Raw genomic sequence first — 22,270 nt, 5'->3', positions numbered from 1 at the left:
CATGTCGGCAATTACTGTTAAATTCAGGTTGACTATTGTTGGTTCGCTTTTCTGGCCAACTTTTGCAGCAATATAAGCAATTTGTCAAATACACTGACGGCCCACCATCGCCAAGATATCTTTAGAAACAATCAGTCCCAGGTCTTGATTAGTTGCCGCAATGGCTTGTTCATACCGTTTGAGCAGGGTGATCACGGCAGGTTGGCTTTTTGACAAGTACTTCGTCACTTCCTTCATAATTTTCGTTACTCCTGGATTCATTTCTCCGGAATGTGCCTTCAGGGTACTAGCTGCAGTAGTCTTTTCGCATGTACTTGAACTTGAACCTCGCATGTAGAGAGTGTTGTTACGAGATGATTGACAGAGACAGCAGTCGATGAAGTGCCATTCTCGATTAGTCTATGGTGTGCTTTCGACATCTTTCACACTTCGACGAAGACATTCAGGACAAAAAGAGAAACAACGACGTAATGGATTAAAATCTTTATTAGAACGTACTACAGACAATCACTATGATAAATCACACCGCGGTCGAAAACCAACCGCAACTACACACTAAAACCAACTGTCTCTTTCCAATCCACCCAACTACCGTAATCTTTCTGACGATCAAGTATCACATGACTCTTTTCTACTGATGGATCGCCAATCTTCTTGAAGTGCTTGGAATGAGTGATGTTTAAGATTTCCTACCGCTAGGTACTGGGCACCTGTCCGTCTGTTACAGTGATCAACCATGACTATATTTATATAGACACAAAAAATATCATACATCATATCTGTTGTAGCGGACGAATTGGAAGAAGAGCAGCCAAGATACCGTAAACAGAAAAATACTTGAACATCGGAAAAGAATTATGGCAGTACGATAGTTGGTAGTGCGCGAGTGTGCTTGTTGGTTCTGGAATTTTACTGTGTCGGGAGAGCGCGAACACGGAAGACAGGGCAGCAGAGCCGGCGGAACCCAACGGAGGATATGACCGCACGGAGGAACCCGCCGGTCGACTGTGTTAATAGCCCGGTTCGGGTGACGAACGAGCCCGCCCGAAAGAGCGGCTCGTTACACTGTATACAGAAATTTGTTCACGTTTTTGTTGATTTAAATTATGTTTATTATATTTCAAAAAATCACAGTAAAAGTTTTCAATGAAGTTTATGCACCTTCGAAATAGTTTTCATTAAAAAATACAACTGTACGAACATTACGGTAATTACGTATTTGAACCAAATCGTAATGTGTGAGGACCCTGCGACCACTTTTTAAATCGAACATACGATTTGCGGCCTTCATCAAACATTTCTGATTCCCACGCATCCAAAGTACGAGGTTTGTCTACGCGTGAATCATTAACAGCAGTGTTCATTATCCATGAAAAGCGCCCAAGGAAGGTACTCTTCAATGAAGAACTGATTTCCGTTCGTTGAGATGGAAAACAATTTGCTAAATGTACACCAAACTGATAATAATATGGGCTGGCTTTGTGCAAATTGACAAGCTCGGCACATGCAGACATAACTTGTTGATGACCAGATTTGAACACAGCTGGTAAAATCAAATTCAAAGGAGGCTGAGTACCAGATGAAAGCTCTCGAGCAATCCATAAAGGCAATTCAACGACGAAACCTTTAGGTAAATTTTCACGATTTCCATTTGGATCCAAATAACCAAGTTTGCGTATATCTTTATTCACCTTTACTTTCACCTTCTCTTCAGTTGCCAGAATATCAACAAGTTCAAGGTAACTGCTCTCCATCTAAAATAATCGCAAATAGCAAGTGAAATAACATTGCACAACAAAAACCCTCAAAAAGTACGCCATGAAATTAATAAATAAAGTATAATAACTTCATTCTTAAAATATTAGAAGTAATGACGCGCATTGAATTCGAAATTTCAAATATTATGTTGTAATTGAATGTATGATTTTCAAGTAGTCAATATAATCACTTCTTCATGATACTTTTAGTATAGATGTTTCATCATTATTTACATGTGTGCATAGACAAAAAATGCAGAGTTATTAATTAACACGATTATAATGATGATAATAACAATTTTAATTAAATAATGCAAATTTATATATTGACATTTAAATGTGTTGTATTCAATGCATTATGACACAAAAGAAATTAAAAATAAGTATTTAGCTTGTTTTTGGTAAATATTGTAGAATGTGTTTTATTAAATATGCTTCATTGAAAACTAATTATAGTCCATTTGTATTTTTTTAATTTAAGTGGTTTGTAACCTCATTTTCATTTCTGTATACTGTAAGCATCACGGCGTAATTCGTTTATGGATTGAAATTTATTTTAGTTGTAGCATTATTTTTATTTAAGAGGTGTGTGTTACTGAATTTATATTTATGGAAATTGATTACCTTTGTTAATAATATTGAGCTGAAAATTTGTTACTGTTACTAAAACAATATTTTTACTTTGAGTTGTTTTTTAAGTGAAATTGATGTGGTCTTTAATCGAGTGTTTTACCGAACTATGGGTTAGCTTTGCTTCTCTTCAGTGAATATAAACTTCTAATGAAAGATATTTTAGTTCTAATGAAAGATTCTAATCATATTTTAGTGTTCAGACAATTTTTTATAATTTTATAACATAATTTTAAGAAATGAGAACTGTCATCAGTGACCTTTGGATGGTACGTTTTTGTTGCTTGCTATCTTATTTTTTTCTTTTTCAGTTTGAATGTTTTTTAATGTTTAATTACTTTTTTATTTTGTCGCATTTTTTTACTGTTTGTATATCCGAAAGAATGTTATACCATTTTTATAAGGAAAGTGGCGTTTGTCACAACCGACTTTTACAGATAAGCATTGCCTTTCCCTAAATGTTATTGGGGTTTCTTTTCGAAATGTTGCTGTCATTTTATTTTACAAACATTGCTATTTTTTATTAAAATTTTATATTTTTTGTTTGAAATTTATGATTTTTTGTTATGTATGGATTGTTTCAGTTAGTTTTTAATTATAAGAATTTTAATTTCTTTTTATAAATATACGAAAAAAATATTTTTGAGTATAATCAATTTACAATGAACATATGCTAACTATTATTAACTATCGTGGCTTTATCCCGGCTAGTTGAATTTTCACTGTCAATGAATGACTTTGGTTTATATATAATTTTGATTTTGTTGTGTTTTAGAGCAATGCTTTTACGTGTTGAAACGTATTATTAACGGCTGTGAGTCGATAATAATAATATATATAAATTTTTTTCTGAATTCTTATTGATTATTTGAAAAAAATTAAACTTTCTAATTTAAAATTTCAATTTTCTACTTTCCATTTTATTGCACTTTTTATAAGAGAGGTAGTATTGTTTTTGTGTGACAAGGTCAATTTGTTTTGCAGAAATGTCACTTTTATTATAAATTTTATAAACAAATTTGTAAATAGTTAGTATATACTTGTATATGGTAATTTTAGCTTTTATAATATGAAAATTAATTTGATTATTACGCAATTTATATTTTTGCAATTTGAGTAAAAAGTAGTTGTTTGCATTGTAGATAGATATAAAAGAGGTAAGATGGCTCGAAATGCGGAAAAAGCGTTAACCGCTTTGGCTCGTTGGAGAAAGATGAAGCTTGACGAAGAACGCGGACCGACGGATCATCGTCCGGCGTTGGCATCGGATTGCAACGATTTGCGTAAAGCAGAAATGTGGCGTTTGGATGTGATCAGGGAAATTGCAAGGAAAATTGCTCAGATTCAAAATCCCGGTTTGGGCGAATTTAAAATTCGCGATCTCAATGATGAAATTAACAAGTTGTTGAAAACTAAATACCACTGGGAAGTGCGGGTTCGTGAGCTTGGCGGGCCAGATTACAAACGGATAGCGCCAAAAATGCTCGATCGCGAAGGAAGAGAACTACCTGGCAATAGGGGATATAAATATTTTGGAGCTGCGAAAGATTTGCCAGGGGTTCGAGAGCTTTTTGCAAAGCCAACTTCAGACGTTGGGAAATTGAAAAAAACTTATGCTCAGCTTGTTCGTGCTGCAGATGCCAGGGTAAATATTTTTTTTTATTATTATTTAAAATGTAATAAAATGGAAAAACGTTTATATTTGTTTAGTATTACGGTTATGTGGATGAAGATGATGGAGTGATACTTCCGCTTGAATGCGAAGCTGAAGCTGCCGCGAGAAAGAAAGCGGTTGAAGAATGGGAAAAAAATAAAATGGACAAATTTGCAGATGAACTTGTTGACAAAGTTGATTTGCCAACTGTTGAAGATATCGGGAATTTTGAAGAAGAGAATGCCGCTGACATCCTTTTCCCCGGCGATGATTCTACCGACAGACCAGAGAATGTTGAGGATGTTTCGACTGGTTCTATTCCAGTGCCTTCTCAGGAAGAAGTTGAGCAGGCGATTTTGAAACGCAAAAAAATGGAACTTTTGGAAAAATATGCAAGTGAATCGCTCATGAAGCAGAGTTCAGAAGCGAAATCATTGATGGGCTTGTAAAAAAACACTGATATCTGAAGCATTTATGGACTGACTACTGTTCAGATTATTTTGTCAGTATTAGTGAAAAAAAAATTTTTTTAATATTTTTATGAATCTGTTACTCTGTATTCAGTGTCAATCTACCAGTACATGAGAAATTCTATTCTTGAAATGAATATTTTATTAATTTGTTCACTTTAAATATATACAGGTTTTGAAGATTACAGTAAGTTGGCCGAAGTGTTTGTTGTTGGCATTTTGAGTTGTTTATGTTGAGTTTACTGTAAAGTAAGTTGGGCATTTTGTTTTTTGTCATAAGGGAATCAATCCATTAGATACGAACTGTCGTAAGATGTAAAAAAAGTTTTAAAGCATCAAATTATTTGTAGATTTTTGCTGCATTTGGGATAATTTTCCATGCATCGATGCTGATATCGAAAAAAGCGGGCGAATTGTTCAGTAAGGCAATACAGGCGAAATCAGAATGGACAGACAAAGACGATCTACTTGATGTGATTTATTGGTTCAAGCAGATCTTCAGCCTGCTGTTCGGTATTGGTTGTGGTCTGTTGCCAGTCGAAGGTTTCTCTGTTATTGCCTTCTATTTGATGGTCAGCACGTTGGTTACTCATTTTTACATAACCGCATTTCAATGCTTCGACGAAGACGAGCTGGGTGGCATCAGTGAAATTTTCAAAGAAGGCTTCAGCTCGGCGTTTGCCACGTTCATGGTTTGCTGGATTGTGGCGTTCACGTATCGTTCAGAAGGAATGATATGATTTGCATTTTAAAATATGCGAATATGCGCGCAATATCTTTTTTTTCTTTTTTTGGCAAACCCGTTGATTGAAATTAAACAATCAATTAGTTGTGTTATTTATTGGTGGCTGTATGTATTTTTTCATTCGAGGTTTCACCAGTTCTCTTTTTCTCTCTCTTTCTCTCTCTATATATATAATGTTTCCCTGAGTGTGTTCTTGTTTGTTTGAAAAATGAAATTTTTTTGTAGAATGCGTTCTGTCTACTTAATTTTAATAATTTCGGTTGTTTGTTGCGTCTCTTACTCGTTGGGTAATGTTTGATTTGTACGAATTATTTTTAATCTGAAATTTGGTTTTTTTGTCTTTTATTGAAGAGCCGTGTGAAATTGTTTTTGTTTACGTTACTGAACCTATTGAAAAGCAAGGTGTGAGTGCTGATTTATTGAAAGGAAAATTAATCAGACAGACCAATTTTACGGTAATCAAAAAATGTATCATATTTTATTGATATAATTGTAAAATATTGTTCAGGTGCATGTGTATTTTACTCATTCCGACTTCTCTGCCACGACAGGAGCGTGGGCAATATGGCCTATGTTCAAAAGTTAAGTTTTGTTTCTTTTTGTTTGTTCCTTTATAAAATTTAATATAAAATATTCTTTTCAGGTTGCACAACAAATTGCAAACTGTGCAATACAAATGGCTATTTTTCATGGAATCGGAAACTGTTGTCGATTTGATGCGTTTAACACAATTGCTTGCCAAATTCGATCCGGCAAAGGTTTGACGAGGAAAAATTAAAGTATAAATAATTAAATATATGTTCAATTTTTCAGCAATTTTTTATTGGTCACGCGTTGATCGACCATTCCATGACAATCATACACCATTTTAGCAGTGAGAAGCTCAAATATCCAGAACTGGGTGCCGGATTTGTTATCAGCAAAGCGACATTCAATTTGTAAGCAATAGATTTTATTTATCAATATGATTAGAAGTTGGAAAATTTTGGTAGGAAAGTTGTTGCATTTCTTGTTCGATTGCGATGTTGAAATTGTATTGTTGCTTTCAGCGCTGTTGAATTGGTGAAATCCAAGGAGTCAGATGCTCAGATGTTCATCATTGACGCCATGTATGAGGTGAGGGAAAGAAAGTGAAAATGCATTGATACTTTTTTTTCAAATAAAAATGTTCAGTTAGCTTTGCTTTTGTATAACAACAGCTTCGGAGTTGAGCTGACAGACGAGCCGATGTTTTGCACTTTGGCTGAACAATCCAATTGCATCACTCGATATGTTTATGATGATAGCAAATGCACCGGGAACGTATCGTCCGAGGATGTTGTATTTGCAGTTAAAACTTGGAGTGGCAATCATCAAACTCGAAGTTCATTTATTTATTTATTTATTTATGTGTTTATTTTATTTATCATTTTATTTTAGTACCAATTTTGAAACAGACTTGGGTTTCGAATGATATCCAGGTGATTTTTTTCAGTGATGTTGAAGATCGAAACATTCCCACTGTGAAAGTGAACGTTGAAAATACGAAAGAGGGTAAAAATAATCATGCATATTTCTTTGCCAGTAAGAAGGACCATTTATTGTAGGACACTGTGAAAAGACGTTGAATATTTTGCAATATTTTAATGAAATCAACAACCGAAAGTACAAATGGATCGTGTTGGCTGATGATGACACATTATTCAAGTTGATTTAAATTTATTCAACTGTTTTCAGTCACTTTTGAAAGGAATTTATTTCAGCGTTGCAGCGTTGTTCAGATTGCTTCGATGCTACAATTCTGAAAGCCAGATGATTTTGGGCCAGCGGTATGGTTTCCATTTCAACACGGATGGCACACGTGGATTTGATTATCCCACTCTGGGGGCAGGGTAAAGATGGCAAAACAGTATCTCTATTTTAAATAATCTCATTTCAATGTTGACAGGGCTGTTTTTTCTCCTCCGGTCGTTTCCACGCTTGCATTTCTTCTCCAGTGCACAGCTAAAGATGCACCGGATGATATGAGCATTGGATTCTATCTCAGTAATACTGACATTCCTATTGTGCATTCATCATCATTTCATCAAGCGCCGAGCTCATCTTATGCACATGATTATTTACATAAGATGCCAATGATTTCGTTTCATTCGTTTTTCAATGGCAATCCTTTAGAAAATTTTGAACGATATCTTAAAAAGAAGCATTTAAAAAATGATGAAGAAGAACATCTGGCGAAAATAGAACTGTGAAATTTAATGAACGGAAAACTTCATTACGTTTCTACGATACGATACGTTTGCCTTCTTCCGATCGTCATTAAACTGTTGTGAAATCATCATCAATAAATTATCTGAATTACTTGAATAAATATAACAGAATTGTAGTTTCATTTTAGTCACATGTCACATTACCAATAGTCCAACTTTTGTAACGGAAGGAGAATGACATACGCATCCTTCTTTGTCATTGTTGGGTATGAATACAGATCATCAGTGAAAGCAGAAACTTTATTTGGAATGATAACAGAAACGGGAAAAAATTATAATGCACAACTAACATACATACATTATGGCAATGCGTTGATGAAGGAAGTTGGAATATACTTATCAAAGTGTTCACTGTAAAACCGTATCACTTCTCCAAAATTCATAGTTCTTTGTAACTTGAGCTATTCTGACCTTCAGTTTTTGTTCCCCGGGGGACGATCGACGTTGCGCAACCCCACTGTTTCTTCTCTAACCATTGCGATTTCTTTTCTCATAGCTCTTTCTTTTGCTCCTGTTGTTTCTTGCGTTTGGAGAATCACCTGTTCAAGAGCCTAATAAAACGCTTTCTTCATTGATCGATGTGAAGGCGCCATAATTGACCACCACCATCAGTTTGCACTTGGAAGTTCAGCAACCATGTTGAACTCACATTTTCCGTTTTAATTTCACAAGTAGTAGGAGCTTTCAATTCACAATTTCAGGACAGAGCTCTCATTCGAATTATGCCTAGTGCAAGTCCTTAACGACCTTCTGATGACGTGCTTGAAATGGAATGATCACTCTCCTTACGTTCCAAGAGAGTTTGCCGTTGCTGTCTGACCTCTGGATCCATTTAGCTTCTTCTTCAGTTTAAAGTTTTCCATCTTTTGGCTGTTATTTTTTCGCTGCTTTCAGTCGCACTCCAATACTGTGCAATGCCGGAAAACGTTACCGAAACGCAACAGCGTCGTGTTCATCGCTCTCTGCAATAAGAATGTCGTCAAATATGCCAACACCCCTGACAACAATTTGAATAATTCCTGGGGCTACGCTGATGACGACTGGTAAACTTTGTACTCAGCTCACTGATTTCAGACAGGGCTCTCTATTCAACCAGTTTATTTACGAACTAGTTGAAAGTCGCGAAGGGTCACTTTGGTCACTCCAGATAAGAGTCTTCTTTTCTACTGCAAAGTTGGACATCCATTACAGACCCTTTCAGTGTTGGGATCAGTTCTTCCGGCAAAGTTGCCAATTTGAAAATAAGCGGATTCACTGTTCTGTCTTCTTACTTTTCTCGTCTGCGATATCTTCCGGAAAATATATCCAGAAACAATCGTGAATTCTGATACGGAGTCACATTGAAGGCGTCCAACGACAACTGCTACTCGAATCTTTCTTGACACTAAACATGACTGACGAAGTTTCGCCAAAGGCCTGTTAAGAAGCTGTGACACATCACACTGCCAACAGATGCTAGGAAACTCGCCATAGGCTTAGCCTCTACTTTTCTCTGTCGCTTCGGCAAATTTCGCCATATGCTCTGCAGCACAGACAAACTTGAAATTGTGCTGTAAGTCACATCTGAAGTTGCTATGCTTCACAAAAATATCATAAGTTAATTGTGCTGCTCTGTTGATGTCAGAAGCGCGAACATCTCGAGTATGTTGAGCAACTGTTTCTGCTAATAGAGCTTTTTCCAAAGCTGACTAAAAGATCAAATTCTTCCGTAAAAATATGCATAGCGGTAGCTCCTCATCTCACAAGTCAATAACCAACCATTTGCTTACGTAATATATTCTCCAACTCTGAAACTGCGCCAGCTGACCAAGAACGGCAATAAAATCATAAATTCATTCGTCGACTTTCTAATTCACCTTATATAAGGCACCACGTTCTGCAATTTCAGATGGCTGGGAAAGGAGAACTGCTCTTCTAAAACGTATAGAATCTCTTCGAAAGATTTATTCGCAAGATCAGTTCGTGAGATAAGTGCTTGAATCAACTCGAAAACTGATGATCTATGGCTATTTCAGTCGCAAAATCAGTAAACTTGCTAGCCTCCAAGAAGAGCATCGACGACACGCATATGCTTATGTCCATACTTTCGAGTTAGAGACATCAAATTCTTCAACATTGTCCAGCATGATAATCATCATTCGCCAAGTTAGTCATAGTCAATTCTTTTAATGCTATTTCATCTTCTTCGACAATCTTCAGTTAGTTGATTACTGAGAGCGTAAGCTTTATTCGTAATGTCAGTATAAAGACCAAGAAAACACATCTCTTACCACGCACAACAATAACAGTGACACGCACGCATACGCATTACTGTAATACTTTGCTGAATGCAAGTTCAAATATATTTGCTAAAATGTTTGTCGCGTCATGTAGCACATTACAGTCGTTTAAATTTTTGCAGTCTACGCAAATTGCAACTTTTTTTCTCTTTGCTTTTTCTTCACCTAAAATACTGCGTACACCTATGAAGATGATGGTTGGATTTGATTTAGTCTCAGCGTGTTACAAAGAATTTCTTTAGCCTGTCCTCACTTGAAAAGGATATAAACCGAGTAAAACCGAATGCTTAATATATGAGACATATGAATTGAGAGCAAGTACTGCTTTGCATATGCTTTGTATATTTTACTGTTGTATTAAACTGTTTGTTAAAATACAGTATTGTAAAGCATAATTATCAAACTTGCTTTCTCACTTTTAACCTAACAAAATATGTGAACTATTCCTGCACATGCACTTAAGTAGACTACAGTTTAATAAAACCGACAATGAAGTTGCATTTAAAAATTAGTTTGCAATGATTTTACATTATACAGAAAATTGTTATATATTTATTATATAAAAATTGCACAATTACCAATTACAGTACACTAGTCATAATTTTTGATACTTGTGATCGATAGAAAGCTCATTATAAGAATATATCATTATACTACATAAAATTTAACCCTGAAAAGTTAACTTCTTTTTAGTATAGCTAATACTATGACAATACTTCTGAGTTTATTTATTTACTTTACTAGTAATTTATTAATACTTACTTTTCTTTATTTTATTGTGCTTTTAAAAAGTTATTTTTTGGGCTGATTTGTTTTGCAGAATTTGAAATGTGTAAGTAATTTTATAAATATGAATTTGATAAATTTTATATAGATGTTTTTTACAAATGACGAAAATACAGTTACATATTTGCCTGTATATCAGTGCACTATTGCATTAGTGCTAAATATGATGATTAATCTTCTCTCTGATAATGTTTGATAATTCTCATAAATTGCAATACGTCTATACTCTTTTGGTAATGCATCTTTATTATTAGGTATGTTCAATTCGAAGCTTATTAGTTTCTGAAGTCGCTGCTATTCGCCGATCAATATCAATGCATCTAACATTTTATGTTTTTTCTAAAGATAACTTATTGTTTAATATATGTAATTGTTTCACTGTCATTAAAATTTTGTTTTTTTTCTATATATAAGTTTATATTTTATTAATAAATATATTAATTTATAGCTTGAAGTAAATAAATTCTCTAGAAGTTTGGTTTTCTTGTCTTCAAATCATTGAAGTTTATTTTTAGATCACAACTGTTTGTAGAGCAATGATTAGATCAGTGCAGAATTTGATTTTAATCCATCATCAATATTGCAGAAAGATACTAAGAGTTCTTTACAAAGCTTCAGTTGTATTAGATTATTAAATTAGCAAACATAGTGGAAAATTAGTTAACAGGAAACTCTAGTTAATGGAAGTTATTTAATAATTGATGAAAAAACCTTAGTAACTTAATTCAGTGGAGTGAATGGAAGAAGTAAATAATATTATTAAATATTGAATTAGTTTTGATAAAATATTTAAAATACCGAAATCAATATTCAAAAAATGTATTGAATCTAAAAGAATCATTTACAAATAAATGCATGTTTTTATAAATTTTAAATTGTTTTTGTCACTTATCTGTAAATTTTTACCAACTGATGTATATTTGTTAAATAAATTTGATGCTAAATGAGTTGTCATTTCTTTCTACACTATGCAAGTTGTTGGTTAAACTCCTCTCAAATATTCCCACTTATTCATAGGTAAGTTGTATTGGCAGTTAGTAAATATTGCAACAAATGAAAAGTAAAATTTTCTAAATCAGGATATTTCATTAAAATTTAGTAATAAGTAAAACTTTCATCAAATGAAGATGTCAATACTAAGCATGGTATAAATGTGAAATATGAAAAATAAATTTAAATATTTGAATACTTTCAAGTTAAATTCGCAATGAATAGCAATGACTGTAGTTCACTACTGAATTAATTTGTAGTATTATATTTAAACTGTTTATTTTCTTGAAAGGTTTGTTGGTTATTTAAATGGTAAATTTTATTCATGGTCAGGGACGTTGATAGGTCTAATTTATAGGGGTGGAGGGGGGCAGATGGAGTATCCAGAAGATTTATTTTGGATCCAGGGGATGGACATAGTGAGAGTTGCATAAAATTTTTCCCAACGGGGGGGGGCAGCCGCCATTAAAGTCGCCCCAATAATACCAGTTGGAACGGAGAAACTTTAAAAGATTTTTGACTTTTAAAGTAATTTAATTAAAAATATGAAATTCTCAAAAAAACACGAAAAAAAATAATTCAACTTCAAATAACACCAATAAAAAATGATAACGCAGTAGAAAATATAAAGTGCAAATATGGAACCATCATCTCCACGGTCTTCTATCGTTTTTCTGCTTGTGAGGCGTTTTCCATTGTCGACTTGATGCAATGGATAACATCGAAACAGAATCACCACCGTTACTTTTGGAAATTTTATTCCTCAAATCGTCAGCACTCTGTGAATACCACCCAGTTCGTCCAGACGCTTTGACAGAAATTAAATGTTGCCTTTTATTGCCACTACAAACGCTTGGTGTTTGTGAATTGGCGTTTCCTTTTCGTGCAAGTCGTTTTAATGTTGCTGAGGATATTTTCAAATTTTTCAAACTCGGTTCAGGATTTCTTTTGACCTATAATTAGCATTAACGTTTTAATCACAGATTTTTTTTAATTTATTATTAAAGAATTACCTCATCAGTATTGATCTTTGCCATATCTCTGATTCTATCCCGAGCGATGATTTTCATCCGTTCAGAAGTGGAAATTTCGAAAAACACTCGATAAAAAGTGAATCGTTCAAATTGAAGCTAAAATTTCATTATCAGCGAATTCTGAAATGCAAAATGTCGATAATTTCAAATATACCTGATAGAAAAGTGACCGTTTGAAATTGGAATCACTTTCAGTTAACAAATTTTCCTTGTTCAATGCATCAATTTGAGATGTTGTATCTCGAATAGCTGCCAGTAAGCTTTTCACGTAATTAGTGCGCATCAGACGTCTGATGAAAAATCCTTTGACAAGCGCTAATAATTTTTCTCTCGCTTTAAACGGGAACGATGTTAATTTTGAAAATTTTTTCATATCGGATGAAGAATTATCCAATAACTCCCTAGTAACATGTTCTGGCAAACAATCTTGATGTAAGTGACAAAAACTCTTTCCTTCACTTGTCAACGAAGGTCTTGGTTTCAACGTTTTCGTCGGCGATAAACTTACATAATAAGAATCGTTGCTCGCGGTCTCGCACAACTGAAACAGAATTAAATTTTGAAACACTTAATTTTGGAATTTATAAAAGAAAGAACCTGATTAATAAAAATTTGCTGTTCGCTGTTGGAGCTGTGTAAATTAATTTTGTTTAAAAGATTTTCCATGAGAGAAAGTTGAGTTTCAATTGTCTGCAGTTCTCGAGCTTGCCGCAATTTCAGCTCATCCAACTGCAGTCTGTGATATTCTTTTAACATGCATCGCATCTCGTTTAAGCTCATTATTTGTTCTTTAATAAGATCATAATCAATTAGAGTATCACCAAACTCATCTCCATATTTCTGCAATATTCTTGTAATTCCATCGGATACAACTGGTGACTGAGCTGCGGCTGTATTTGAGCTTCTGAAAACATCACTGATCGAACAATTTGCACGATTCATTGCAGAATGGCTGTTTGAAGCAATCTGTAACAAAAACATACAATCACACAAATAATTTACAAAAAAAGTTTACCAACAGAATTGAAATTTGACTGGAGCTGACAGCCCAAAGATTTAAGATAAGGACTCGTTGTGTTGACAGTAAAAGTGAAACTTCTCACCAGCTTGCTTTTAGAGTGATCACCTTCCGCATTTTCACACGGTGCTGTTGTGCTCGAAGCGGCAACATCGCTCATTAAATCGTTGTTGTTCAGCGTCGATTCATCATCACTGGTTGTTGAAGCAAATTGTGAATTTGGACCGGAATTTATATATGACCTCAAATCCGTGGAATATGCCAATGAACATGCGTCTGAACAACATCCGTCACATGTTGAGCTAGAAGTGGATACTGCCATTCGGTCGCCTTTACCATTAGAATATGGCGTTGCCTTAAAGCGAACATTTGTACATGTGTAGAAGGCAAATAAACTTCACTTACACCAGAAAGAGATTTCTTCGTAGACAGTTCTGTAACTACTGTCGAAGCAACGAAACAAGGAACGTTTGAATTAGAAGGCATAATGCGCTTGAAGTTAAAAAAAGCTTTTCATAAAAAATATCAAATTCAAAAAAGTAATAAAATGAAATACAAATAAAATAAACAATTTAAATGATAACAGTCAAACATTTATTTCGATTATACAAAGCAGCAGTCGCTAAGCGACTTTATTCGTTTCCTAGGTGATACAGTAAAATGCAGGTATAACTTATACAGTAATGTTTTAATTAAATTCATATTGGAATGAATTGGTTAAATTTAATTAAAAATAAAGCATAAGATATCTGATAATAATAAAAAACTTAATTAGTATATGATATTAAATATAAACTAGTTAATTTTTGAAGCAATTTTATATATGGCTTAATTTCAAATTTTTTTACTAACGCTTTAAACTTTCCTCTGTAAATATAGATGATATTCAAATTTTGATATAAAACAAAAATTTTAATTTTAATTTATAAGAATCGCATTTTGCGTTGCTATCTATTTTACTTCCTCTCTTCATCGATGCACACTTTCAATTTGTATATTTCAGAAAAAAAGCCGAATTCTTATTAAATGAGTTTTAATGGTTAATAATAATATATTCTTATAAAAATTTAAACTAATTTAAAGCAAATCACTGAATAAAATGCGTTTTAAAGTTTAATGAACTTACTTTGCTGTTCCATTTTTGAATTATACAGTACCTCTGCTCAAATTTTAGTCTTCGCTGTTGGCTTTGAGGTGCATTTCGGTTTTCTCTTATTTCTAATTCTTACAGTTTCTGACACTAATAATGTTTTTAATAATTTTATCTTAGATATTTTAATTTTTTTTGGATCACTTTTTTATTTAAAATTATGTTTAAACATTTCATTTTTAATTATTTTCTTCCTTGGTATTTTTTTTATTTCTGAAATATTTTATATTCTTCACTTATAACACTTTTGATATTTACTTATAACTTTTGCGAAATAAATTTTCTTAGGGTGATTTGAATGTAGTATTTGACTTCTATTCACTATACTGTTAAAATAATTAGCACTTATTTATTTACATATCACAGATTAAGGTCAAATATCAATTTAATTACTATTGCTATTATGCGATATCATTGTCACAAAAGTACAGTAGAAGGGATTGCTTCAATTGCGTCAACGACCTCACATTGATTATATTGCTGATTTACCTTATTCTTTTTCAGTTTCTTTGTTATCGAAAATTGAATTTATCATTGACAACAATGGTAAACACACGGAACCAAACTCAGCAGGTTTTTCTTTAAAATTAATTATTTTTTTACATTATTATTTTGAGAAGTCTTTTTGCCATCAGGCTACGAGTCGACTAAAGCGGAGTGCTTCTTCTCCACCGCAACATCAATCGACTAGCAAGCGTTCAGCATTTGGGGATCTCACAAATGTAAGTTTGAAATATCAGTTTTTTGTTTCAGATTTAAAACATTTATCAAAAATGGGGTGTATTTCAAAACAATGATATTATTTATTAAATGGTGTTGAATTAATTTTCTATTGCAGATTTTGTCATCTTTGTAAATGTCTATTACGTATGACTGAGGTTTCAAAATTTAAAAAGTATACACTTAATTTTGAACTTCGCTTGACTGATGACTTTGACATACATTTCAGTTTGCTTTGGCAGTTCTCGTAGTTGGGGGAACATAAAATTTTTTAAATCTATAATTATTCATTTTAAACAATTATATTAAAAAATTTTTTTATTTAATTAAAAATATACAATGGTTTTAAAAGATATTCTCTCGATTCAGCGAGTGAGTGAGTAAACATGGCGAATTTATAGGCTTTGAGTGGCGTACAAATTTCCAGTCCCTCGGAAACGAAATTGCAGACAAGGTCATTTAATTTTTGCCACCGCTTTACAATGATAAACGCATTCTGCTTTTCAGATCCGCAAAATCTCTGGAAAATTTAAAAGTGCAACAAGCGGTATGTAAATTTACTTATTGATTCACCAATTATATTGTTTTTCTATCTGTTGTTGTTTCTTTATTTCAGGCTTGGATCACAGAAGAATTTCGAAATGATTATGACAAGAATAATGAATTTGATCCATATGAAATACCCAATTATGCTGAAGATATATTTGATTATTATCGTTATCGAGAGCGAAAGTTTCTAGTGAATGATTATTTGCGCAAACAGAAGAGCATCACGAAGGAAATGAGAGCGATTTTGATTGACTGGATGGTCGAAGTGCAAGAAAATTTCGAATTCAACCACGAAACATTGTATCAAGCCGTGAAAATGGTTGATTTGTACTTGGACAGGTAGAAAAAATTGAATTACAAAGTCACATGCAGAGGTATTATTTTTTTTAAATAATTTCAACTGCTTTCTTTTTCATAGAGTTAGCATCACGAAAAAGCATTTGCAGCTGGTTGGCGTTGCCGTGTTGCTGATTGCATCCAAATATGATGTTAATAAATTAAATTTAATAATAATAATGTTGCTGTTGTTGTTTTCAATTTTGCTAACATTTAGGAAAGATGTCCACCTTCGATTGAAGATTTTCTTTACATCTGTGATAATGCTTACACTGCAGAAGAGGTTTTCGAGAAGGAAAGGGATATTTTGAAAAATTTAGAATTTGATATTGGCTTTCCTTTGTCTTATCGTTTTCTTCGTCGATACGCTAGAGTATATGATTTATTTATTTATTTATTGTTTGTTTTTTTGAAATTTTGTGTAATTTTGGTTTATTTGTTTCAGGTTACTAATTCTGATTTAGTGACATTGACTTTCGCTCGTTACGTTTTGGAGAATTCATTGTTGCATTATGAATTTGTCAAATACAAGGAAAGTCACTTGGCGGCGGCAGCTTATTTGCTTGCTCGTACAGCAAGAGAGCTAGAATGGGTATGAGTTGAATTTCAGCATTCATGAACAAATTTTCTGCAAATTGTAACACTATCCTTTCAGACCACTGAACATGAACAAGTGTGTGGTTACAGTAAGGAAAACTTGATGCCTCTAATGTGGAAACTGAATGCTGCTGTCGCTAAGCCGCCACTGAATGCGGAGCTGAAGCATATTTATGAAAAATACTCTCACGTGTATGTTTTTAACTGAAAATTTATATTGAATTTTAGTTTAAAGAAACAAAATTTTTTAGTATATTTCATGAAGTTGCGAAGATTCCAGCATTGATTCCTCCATCGAATCAATATTTGAAATGAATTTTCATATAATATTCAAGCATTCTTACATGTTATTATATATCTGTTTTAAATGAGTAATTATTCCCTAACATATGAAACTTTCTCCTCTAAGTGATGTAATGTTTTAAAGCAAGTTTTATTATATGATTACATGGTAAATGTTACATTAGATATCAAGTTTCAAGTGGTTACTGCTCTGTAATGGAATGGTCGACAAATAATTATATGACAACAACAACTGAAAAATTTTCTTGCAGTATTCACTTTTAGAATTTTTCAAATGCATGCTTTATGTTGGTAAAATATTTTAGTAAAATTTATATATGAAAATTTCATTGCAAAAATGAAATATAAAGAAGCTTGTTGAAGTAAAGAATTGGAAGTGTACTTTTCTGTATCTTTGAAACACTTTTGCCAAAAGCACATTTAATTTACACTCATTTGTCATTTCTGAAATGCAAGCATTTATGAAAATTCCTGACAAATTCATTTGAATATAATTTTAAAAATTTCTTGTACAAAGACCGTTTAACAATGCAATCAATACAAATACTTGTTACTGAGAAAAAGAAGTCATTTATTGAATCAAACAAAAATAAGGAAGTAATAAAGATATAATTAACGATTAATTGTATAGCATGAGAGTAAATTTATAATAAAATGTAACTTTCTAATTTTATACTTTAACAGTAACAAAGATGATTTATTGATTTCATAATTAACATAATGTTTTATCGTTCAGTTATTATAGTTTAATGTTGCTTTGTAATGTAAAACAACTGTTTATATAATTCAAAGCGAATGTATATGAGTAAACAATTTTTTAATTGTGCAAATAAAAAAATAATGATAAACAAAAATTAAAAAAATATCGGCAGTAGTTGGCATCGATTTTATTAAAATTTGTCCAAAAAGAAAGGAGAATTCTTCCCCTGCTGCTGTGCTTGGTACAATCAACAACGGTCATCACTTTGTAGTGGAAAGTAAAAGAACTGAAAACGGCTGAAGAAATTGTGCATCATTTTATTGCATTTTTGATTTTTTTCAATAATTATTATTGTTCTTTGCTTCACTGTAACATGTAAGTTCAATGTAGGTATATGTCCACATTTACATGTCGGCTTTCAAGTGATTATTGACCATTGTTGCTAGTATCCACTATTTCCCTTTCGAATCTTAACGTCGACGGACGACGACTGGCTGTTGAAGAGCTGGATATTAGCGAACTGTGTCTGTAAGTGGAAACGGCACTGCTCGTCTCGTCGACATATTTCCATAAATGAATATTTCGTGGAATGAATGGTCGCATGCGTTCCGCTTCCAGGTATTGCTTCAGATCATCCCAAGTTACTTTGCCGCCTTTTTTCTTTCTCAGAGTCGAGATCAGCGAAACAATTTCACGGATGTCGTCCGACATTCCAAGAAATCGTTGTCTAGCACGACCGAAGTAGTGAATTTTTCTGAAATAAGTTTGAAGATGCGTTGACGCCAAATCAACGCACATCGTCACCACCGCCAGGCCGATTACCACGTAAACCACGATCAAGCACAGGTAAATGGCGTCGGTGACGAAAATGTTGCCCATGCCCACAGTGACCACCGTGTTGAATGCAAAATGAAAGGCATGTATAAAGCCCCAGTTGTCTTCGAAGCTGCAAAACAGCAGCGCTCCAATGCTGCAATAAAGACACATCAGAAATACGTATGCTCCTATTGGAAACCAGAGACTGTCCGAGCCGAGCTCATCTTCGTTTGCCTCGTCGGCTAGATCGTCGAATATTGTGTTCTTCTCGGATGCAGAGAGGCGTCGATTTTGGTTCACCTCCTTGTCTTTTCTTGAAAAGTTGGACAAAAATGCCCGGTAAAGTCGGTTGCTCCAAACGCAGACCCGCTGAAATGTTTCTGACAAAAATTTCCCAATATCTGCAGCAGTGATGAACATGAGCGGAATACCGACCAGGGCGAACGCAATGGCGAAAACTTTTCCGCCGTCTGTCACCGGGTCTATGAAATTGTAGCCTAAAACAATTAATTAATTAATTAATTAGCATTTTTGTTTATTTATGAGTATGCATAACGTGATATACCACAAGCTGTCAGCACGGTCAATGCGTATAGCACAGCTGTCGGAAAAGTCCATTCTGCCATCGGTAGAGATTGATCGATGCTTGTTCTACGACCTTCATAAAGCAATGATATATTTTGCAAGCGGTCGAACAATTCAGACTGCCATTGCTTGTAAGTGAGACCACGACCTTGAAGCTCCCAAGTTTCATTGACCAGTGCGTGGAATGTTTTTTCCAGAGCATAGTGGCGATTCAACCTGGACAACACGTTTGTACCGTTTTCGATCCGCTGTAATACCACAGCGCCGAAAGCTATATATGATAAAAGCACTGCCAAAAGCAACACATGAGGAATGGAAATTTTCAATGCCTAAATACAAATTTTTTCTTTTTAAACATAACAAACAAGCAGCTCTTTTATATAACAATGCGCATACATGAAACACACATACACAAACAATCGTGTAACGATATCTACGGACTTTATCAATAATATAAAATTCAATTATAATTTTTTTAAAAATTTATTTCAATATAAAACAAAATTAATTACTAAAAATGTTGAATAATAAATTAGCTTTTAACAAATTTTGAAAGAATTGTTTAAAAAATGCACTGAATTATTTATTTATTAAAAACTGTAACTTTTTAAATTATTAAATTAAAAATTAAATCAATAAATATTTTTTTATAATATATATTTCATTTAAAGCAATTTTTCAATAAAGAATAAATAATAAATCCATATGGATACATAAATAAACATAAATACACATGTAATATATCTATAACAGTGATTACTTAATTATCAAAAACTTTTTTATGAATACCTAAAGTTTCAGAATGTCTATTGAGCATTTAAACTGATATGCCAAAACATGCACAAACGTCATTTTGCGACATAGAGTAAACGTCCTGGATGTTTTTGCTTATATAATGATTACTTTGAACAAAAGACGTCCCTTGTTAGCATAATGTCAATTCAGAGAAGCATGAGTAGCTCAAAGATGTAACAGAAATCACAGAGTAGTAATGAAAAATTGAAATGAACTGCAAGGAAAGAATAATAAAAAAAGTAGATAAAAATGCCTCATATATTATTATGAATAATATTTTTTGAATAAATGAAAAGAATAACAAGTTTTAATTCTGCTTCTCTTTACAGTATACTTGATTCAAAAATGTGTTGTCCATTTCTAAATTAAAACTAATGGAAAAATATGAATACTGATGCCATTGAAGGTAAATATTTTTGTACTTTTCCAAAACATTATGCCAATTTGATTTGCTTTAAATGATGAATTGGTTGATTTCAAAGTGTTAAAGCATAACTGCTGTTTGTCAGAATAAAAAATTGGATAAGCTTATTTGACACCTCTCGTCAATCACTTCTAAAAATATTGCAGCATTGTTTCAGGTGAATTGCGCAAAATTTTTGAAGAAAAAAACATAATATTATTTTACAAAGTTTGGCAAAATTAAAAAATAATTTCCAAACAGAAGGGTAGTTAATTTTCAAATTGTTCCTTGATACACAATAGTGACGAAATAATAAATTAGCTAATTTGACGTAAGTGCGAATTGAAAAACGAGGAAGAAAAATAGGAAAAATGAAGGGTAATTTGTTTGAAAGCAGTTCAAGGAAATGTTTTCAAGGAGCAACTGAAGTAATTTGAACACTTTTAAAACAGTTCACAAGCGTATTCACAGTATTTAAGTTTAAAAGGATATATATATTAATTATTAAGTAGTGATTTATTAAATGAAATTTGAAAATACATTGTAATCAGAAGTCTATCTTTATATATATTTCAAATTTAAACAAGTCATTTTATGTAAACAAATGATTAAACGAAGAGAAATATATACGGCTATACATGTATAAAAAAATAAAAGCAAACAAATTAGGAAATACATTTTTTTCTACATAATATACAAGTAAAGCTGTACAGTAAACTTATAATACGCTAAGTATAGATGTTTTGTTCAATACTTGAAGAAAATTATCATATCTATCGCTTCTTTCAAATCTGTCTTCTTCAAAATTATTTAGTCACTTTGTATATATTTATCTACTTATATATGATTACATAACCAAAATATAAAAGCTGTTAGCAAAATTTTTATTCATAAAGAAGTGCTTTTGAAAATAAGTTCACTTTCAATATTCAGTTAATCTGGTTTAAATTTAAGTTGAAAACTTTTGCAGCATTTTCATTGGTAATGTTGACAAGTCTTCTAACATTTTATAATATTTCTTATCCAATGTTGAAGATCTTATTTTTTAAACCCAAAGGCGTACTATCAACGTTTACGATCTAAGTCAATCTTGCTTTCAGTGTCATGTGCTTTACTAGAAGCTGCACTTAAAAATTTATAAGATCAATACCAAACCAAAGGCACAGATTAAAAATTGTCAATCTATTAAAAATTGAAAACTAAAAAGCTGAGCAGTTAAGCACACAAGGCGTGTATTTATGACTATCATTTACGCTTTTCTGTCAAAATATGTTTCTTTGATCGAAAATGATTCTTCAACAACAAAAGGGGGAAAATTAACAGTTCCGTCAAAATTTAAAAATTGTTTCCAGCTCTTTGTAATGTTTTTGCTATTTTTGCTAAAATGTAAGAAAGCATGTAAATTCAAAACTTGCATAACTGTTTGTCAGCGCTGCATAACTTTTCGTGATATGCAGCAAAAAATGTAATGCATAAACTAAATTATATGTTAGGAATACTTTTTTAAGCAAATATTTTAAATAATTCAAGAAAAGCAATCACTGCGAGCACATCAGCTCATCTTTGAATAATTCACGTTGAAAAAATCCTTCAATATTGCAGTATTTATGCGGTTTACCATTTACTCCTTAAAGTATTATTATAAGAGCATTCAGCAGTCGACTGAAACAATCGAATAATTAACATAGACCTAATAATCTAAAT

General features: G+C 32.7%; 6 protein-coding genes across 6 annotated transcripts; 3 read left to right on the top strand and 3 right to left on the bottom strand.

The window, feature by feature from the left end:
* Positions 1-1,010: 1,010 nt before the first annotated feature.
* Positions 1,011-1,820, bottom strand: Tsp_02138 (DNA replication complex GINS protein PSF3). The gene is made up of 3 exons (XM_003377852.1): positions 1,803-1,820; positions 1,216-1,754; positions 1,011-1,161 (listed from the first exon to the last, which is right to left on the bottom strand). The coding sequence occupies exons 1-3, from the start codon at positions 1,818-1,820 to the stop codon at positions 1,011-1,013; spliced, it is 708 nt and encodes a 235-aa protein (XP_003377900.1).
* A 190-nt stretch (positions 1,821-2,010) lies between these two features.
* Tsp_02139 (Pre-mRNA-splicing factor ISY1) lies at positions 2,011-7,487 on the top strand. The gene is made up of 18 exons (XM_003377851.1): positions 2,011-2,017; positions 2,625-2,660; positions 3,163-3,186; positions 3,530-4,032; positions 4,098-4,486; positions 4,700-4,712; positions 4,862-5,203; positions 5,482-5,515; positions 5,608-5,711; positions 5,765-5,829; positions 5,900-6,014; positions 6,070-6,194; positions 6,306-6,372; positions 6,430-6,619; positions 6,676-6,789; positions 6,843-6,942; positions 6,999-7,127; positions 7,184-7,487. The coding sequence occupies exons 1-18, from the start codon at positions 2,011-2,013 to the stop codon at positions 7,485-7,487; spliced, it is 2,661 nt and encodes an 886-aa protein (XP_003377899.1).
* A 2,013-nt stretch (positions 7,488-9,500) lies between these two features.
* Positions 9,501-11,781, top strand: Tsp_02140 (conserved hypothetical protein). Its single transcript, XM_003377850.1, has 5 exons — positions 9,501-9,650; positions 9,754-9,981; positions 10,659-10,760; positions 11,019-11,024; positions 11,767-11,781. The coding sequence occupies exons 1-5, from the start codon at positions 9,501-9,503 to the stop codon at positions 11,779-11,781; spliced, it is 501 nt and encodes a 166-aa protein (XP_003377898.1).
* A 426-nt stretch (positions 11,782-12,207) lies between these two features.
* Tsp_02141 (hypothetical protein) lies at positions 12,208-14,098 on the bottom strand. Its single transcript, XM_003377849.1, has 6 exons — positions 14,018-14,098; positions 13,698-13,967; positions 13,192-13,560; positions 12,749-13,135; positions 12,574-12,690; positions 12,208-12,513 (listed from the first exon to the last, which is right to left on the bottom strand). The coding sequence occupies exons 1-6, from the start codon at positions 14,096-14,098 to the stop codon at positions 12,208-12,210; spliced, it is 1,530 nt and encodes a 509-aa protein (XP_003377897.1).
* A 174-nt stretch (positions 14,099-14,272) lies between these two features.
* On the top strand, positions 14,273-17,279 carry Tsp_02142 (G2/mitotic-specific cyclin-B3). Its single transcript, XM_003377848.1, has 11 exons — positions 14,273-14,278; positions 15,267-15,335; positions 15,380-15,484; positions 15,884-15,936; positions 15,990-16,029; positions 16,099-16,370; positions 16,450-16,519; positions 16,585-16,740; positions 16,813-16,959; positions 17,023-17,156; positions 17,216-17,279. The coding sequence occupies exons 1-11, from the start codon at positions 14,273-14,275 to the stop codon at positions 17,277-17,279; spliced, it is 1,116 nt and encodes a 371-aa protein (XP_003377896.1).
* A 1,475-nt stretch (positions 17,280-18,754) lies between these two features.
* Tsp_02143 (uncoordinated protein 58) lies at positions 18,755-20,185 on the bottom strand. The gene is made up of 5 exons (XM_003377847.1): positions 20,158-20,185; positions 19,786-19,808; positions 19,349-19,697; positions 18,964-19,280; positions 18,755-18,937 (listed from the first exon to the last, which is right to left on the bottom strand). Exons 1-5 carry the CDS (start codon positions 20,183-20,185, stop codon positions 18,755-18,757), a joined length of 900 nt encoding a protein of 299 aa, XP_003377895.1.
* Between the last annotated feature and the right edge of the window lie 2,085 nt (positions 20,186-22,270).

Source organism: Trichinella spiralis, assembly GCF_000181795.1.
Source record: "Trichinella spiralis strain ISS 195 chromosome Unknown Scfld4, whole genome shotgun sequence".
NCBI lineage: Eukaryota > Metazoa > Nematoda > Enoplea > Trichinellida > Trichinellidae > Trichinella > Trichinella spiralis.
The sequence above is the reverse complement of the archived record's forward strand: the minus strand, read 5'-3'. Positions and strand labels throughout refer to the sequence as shown.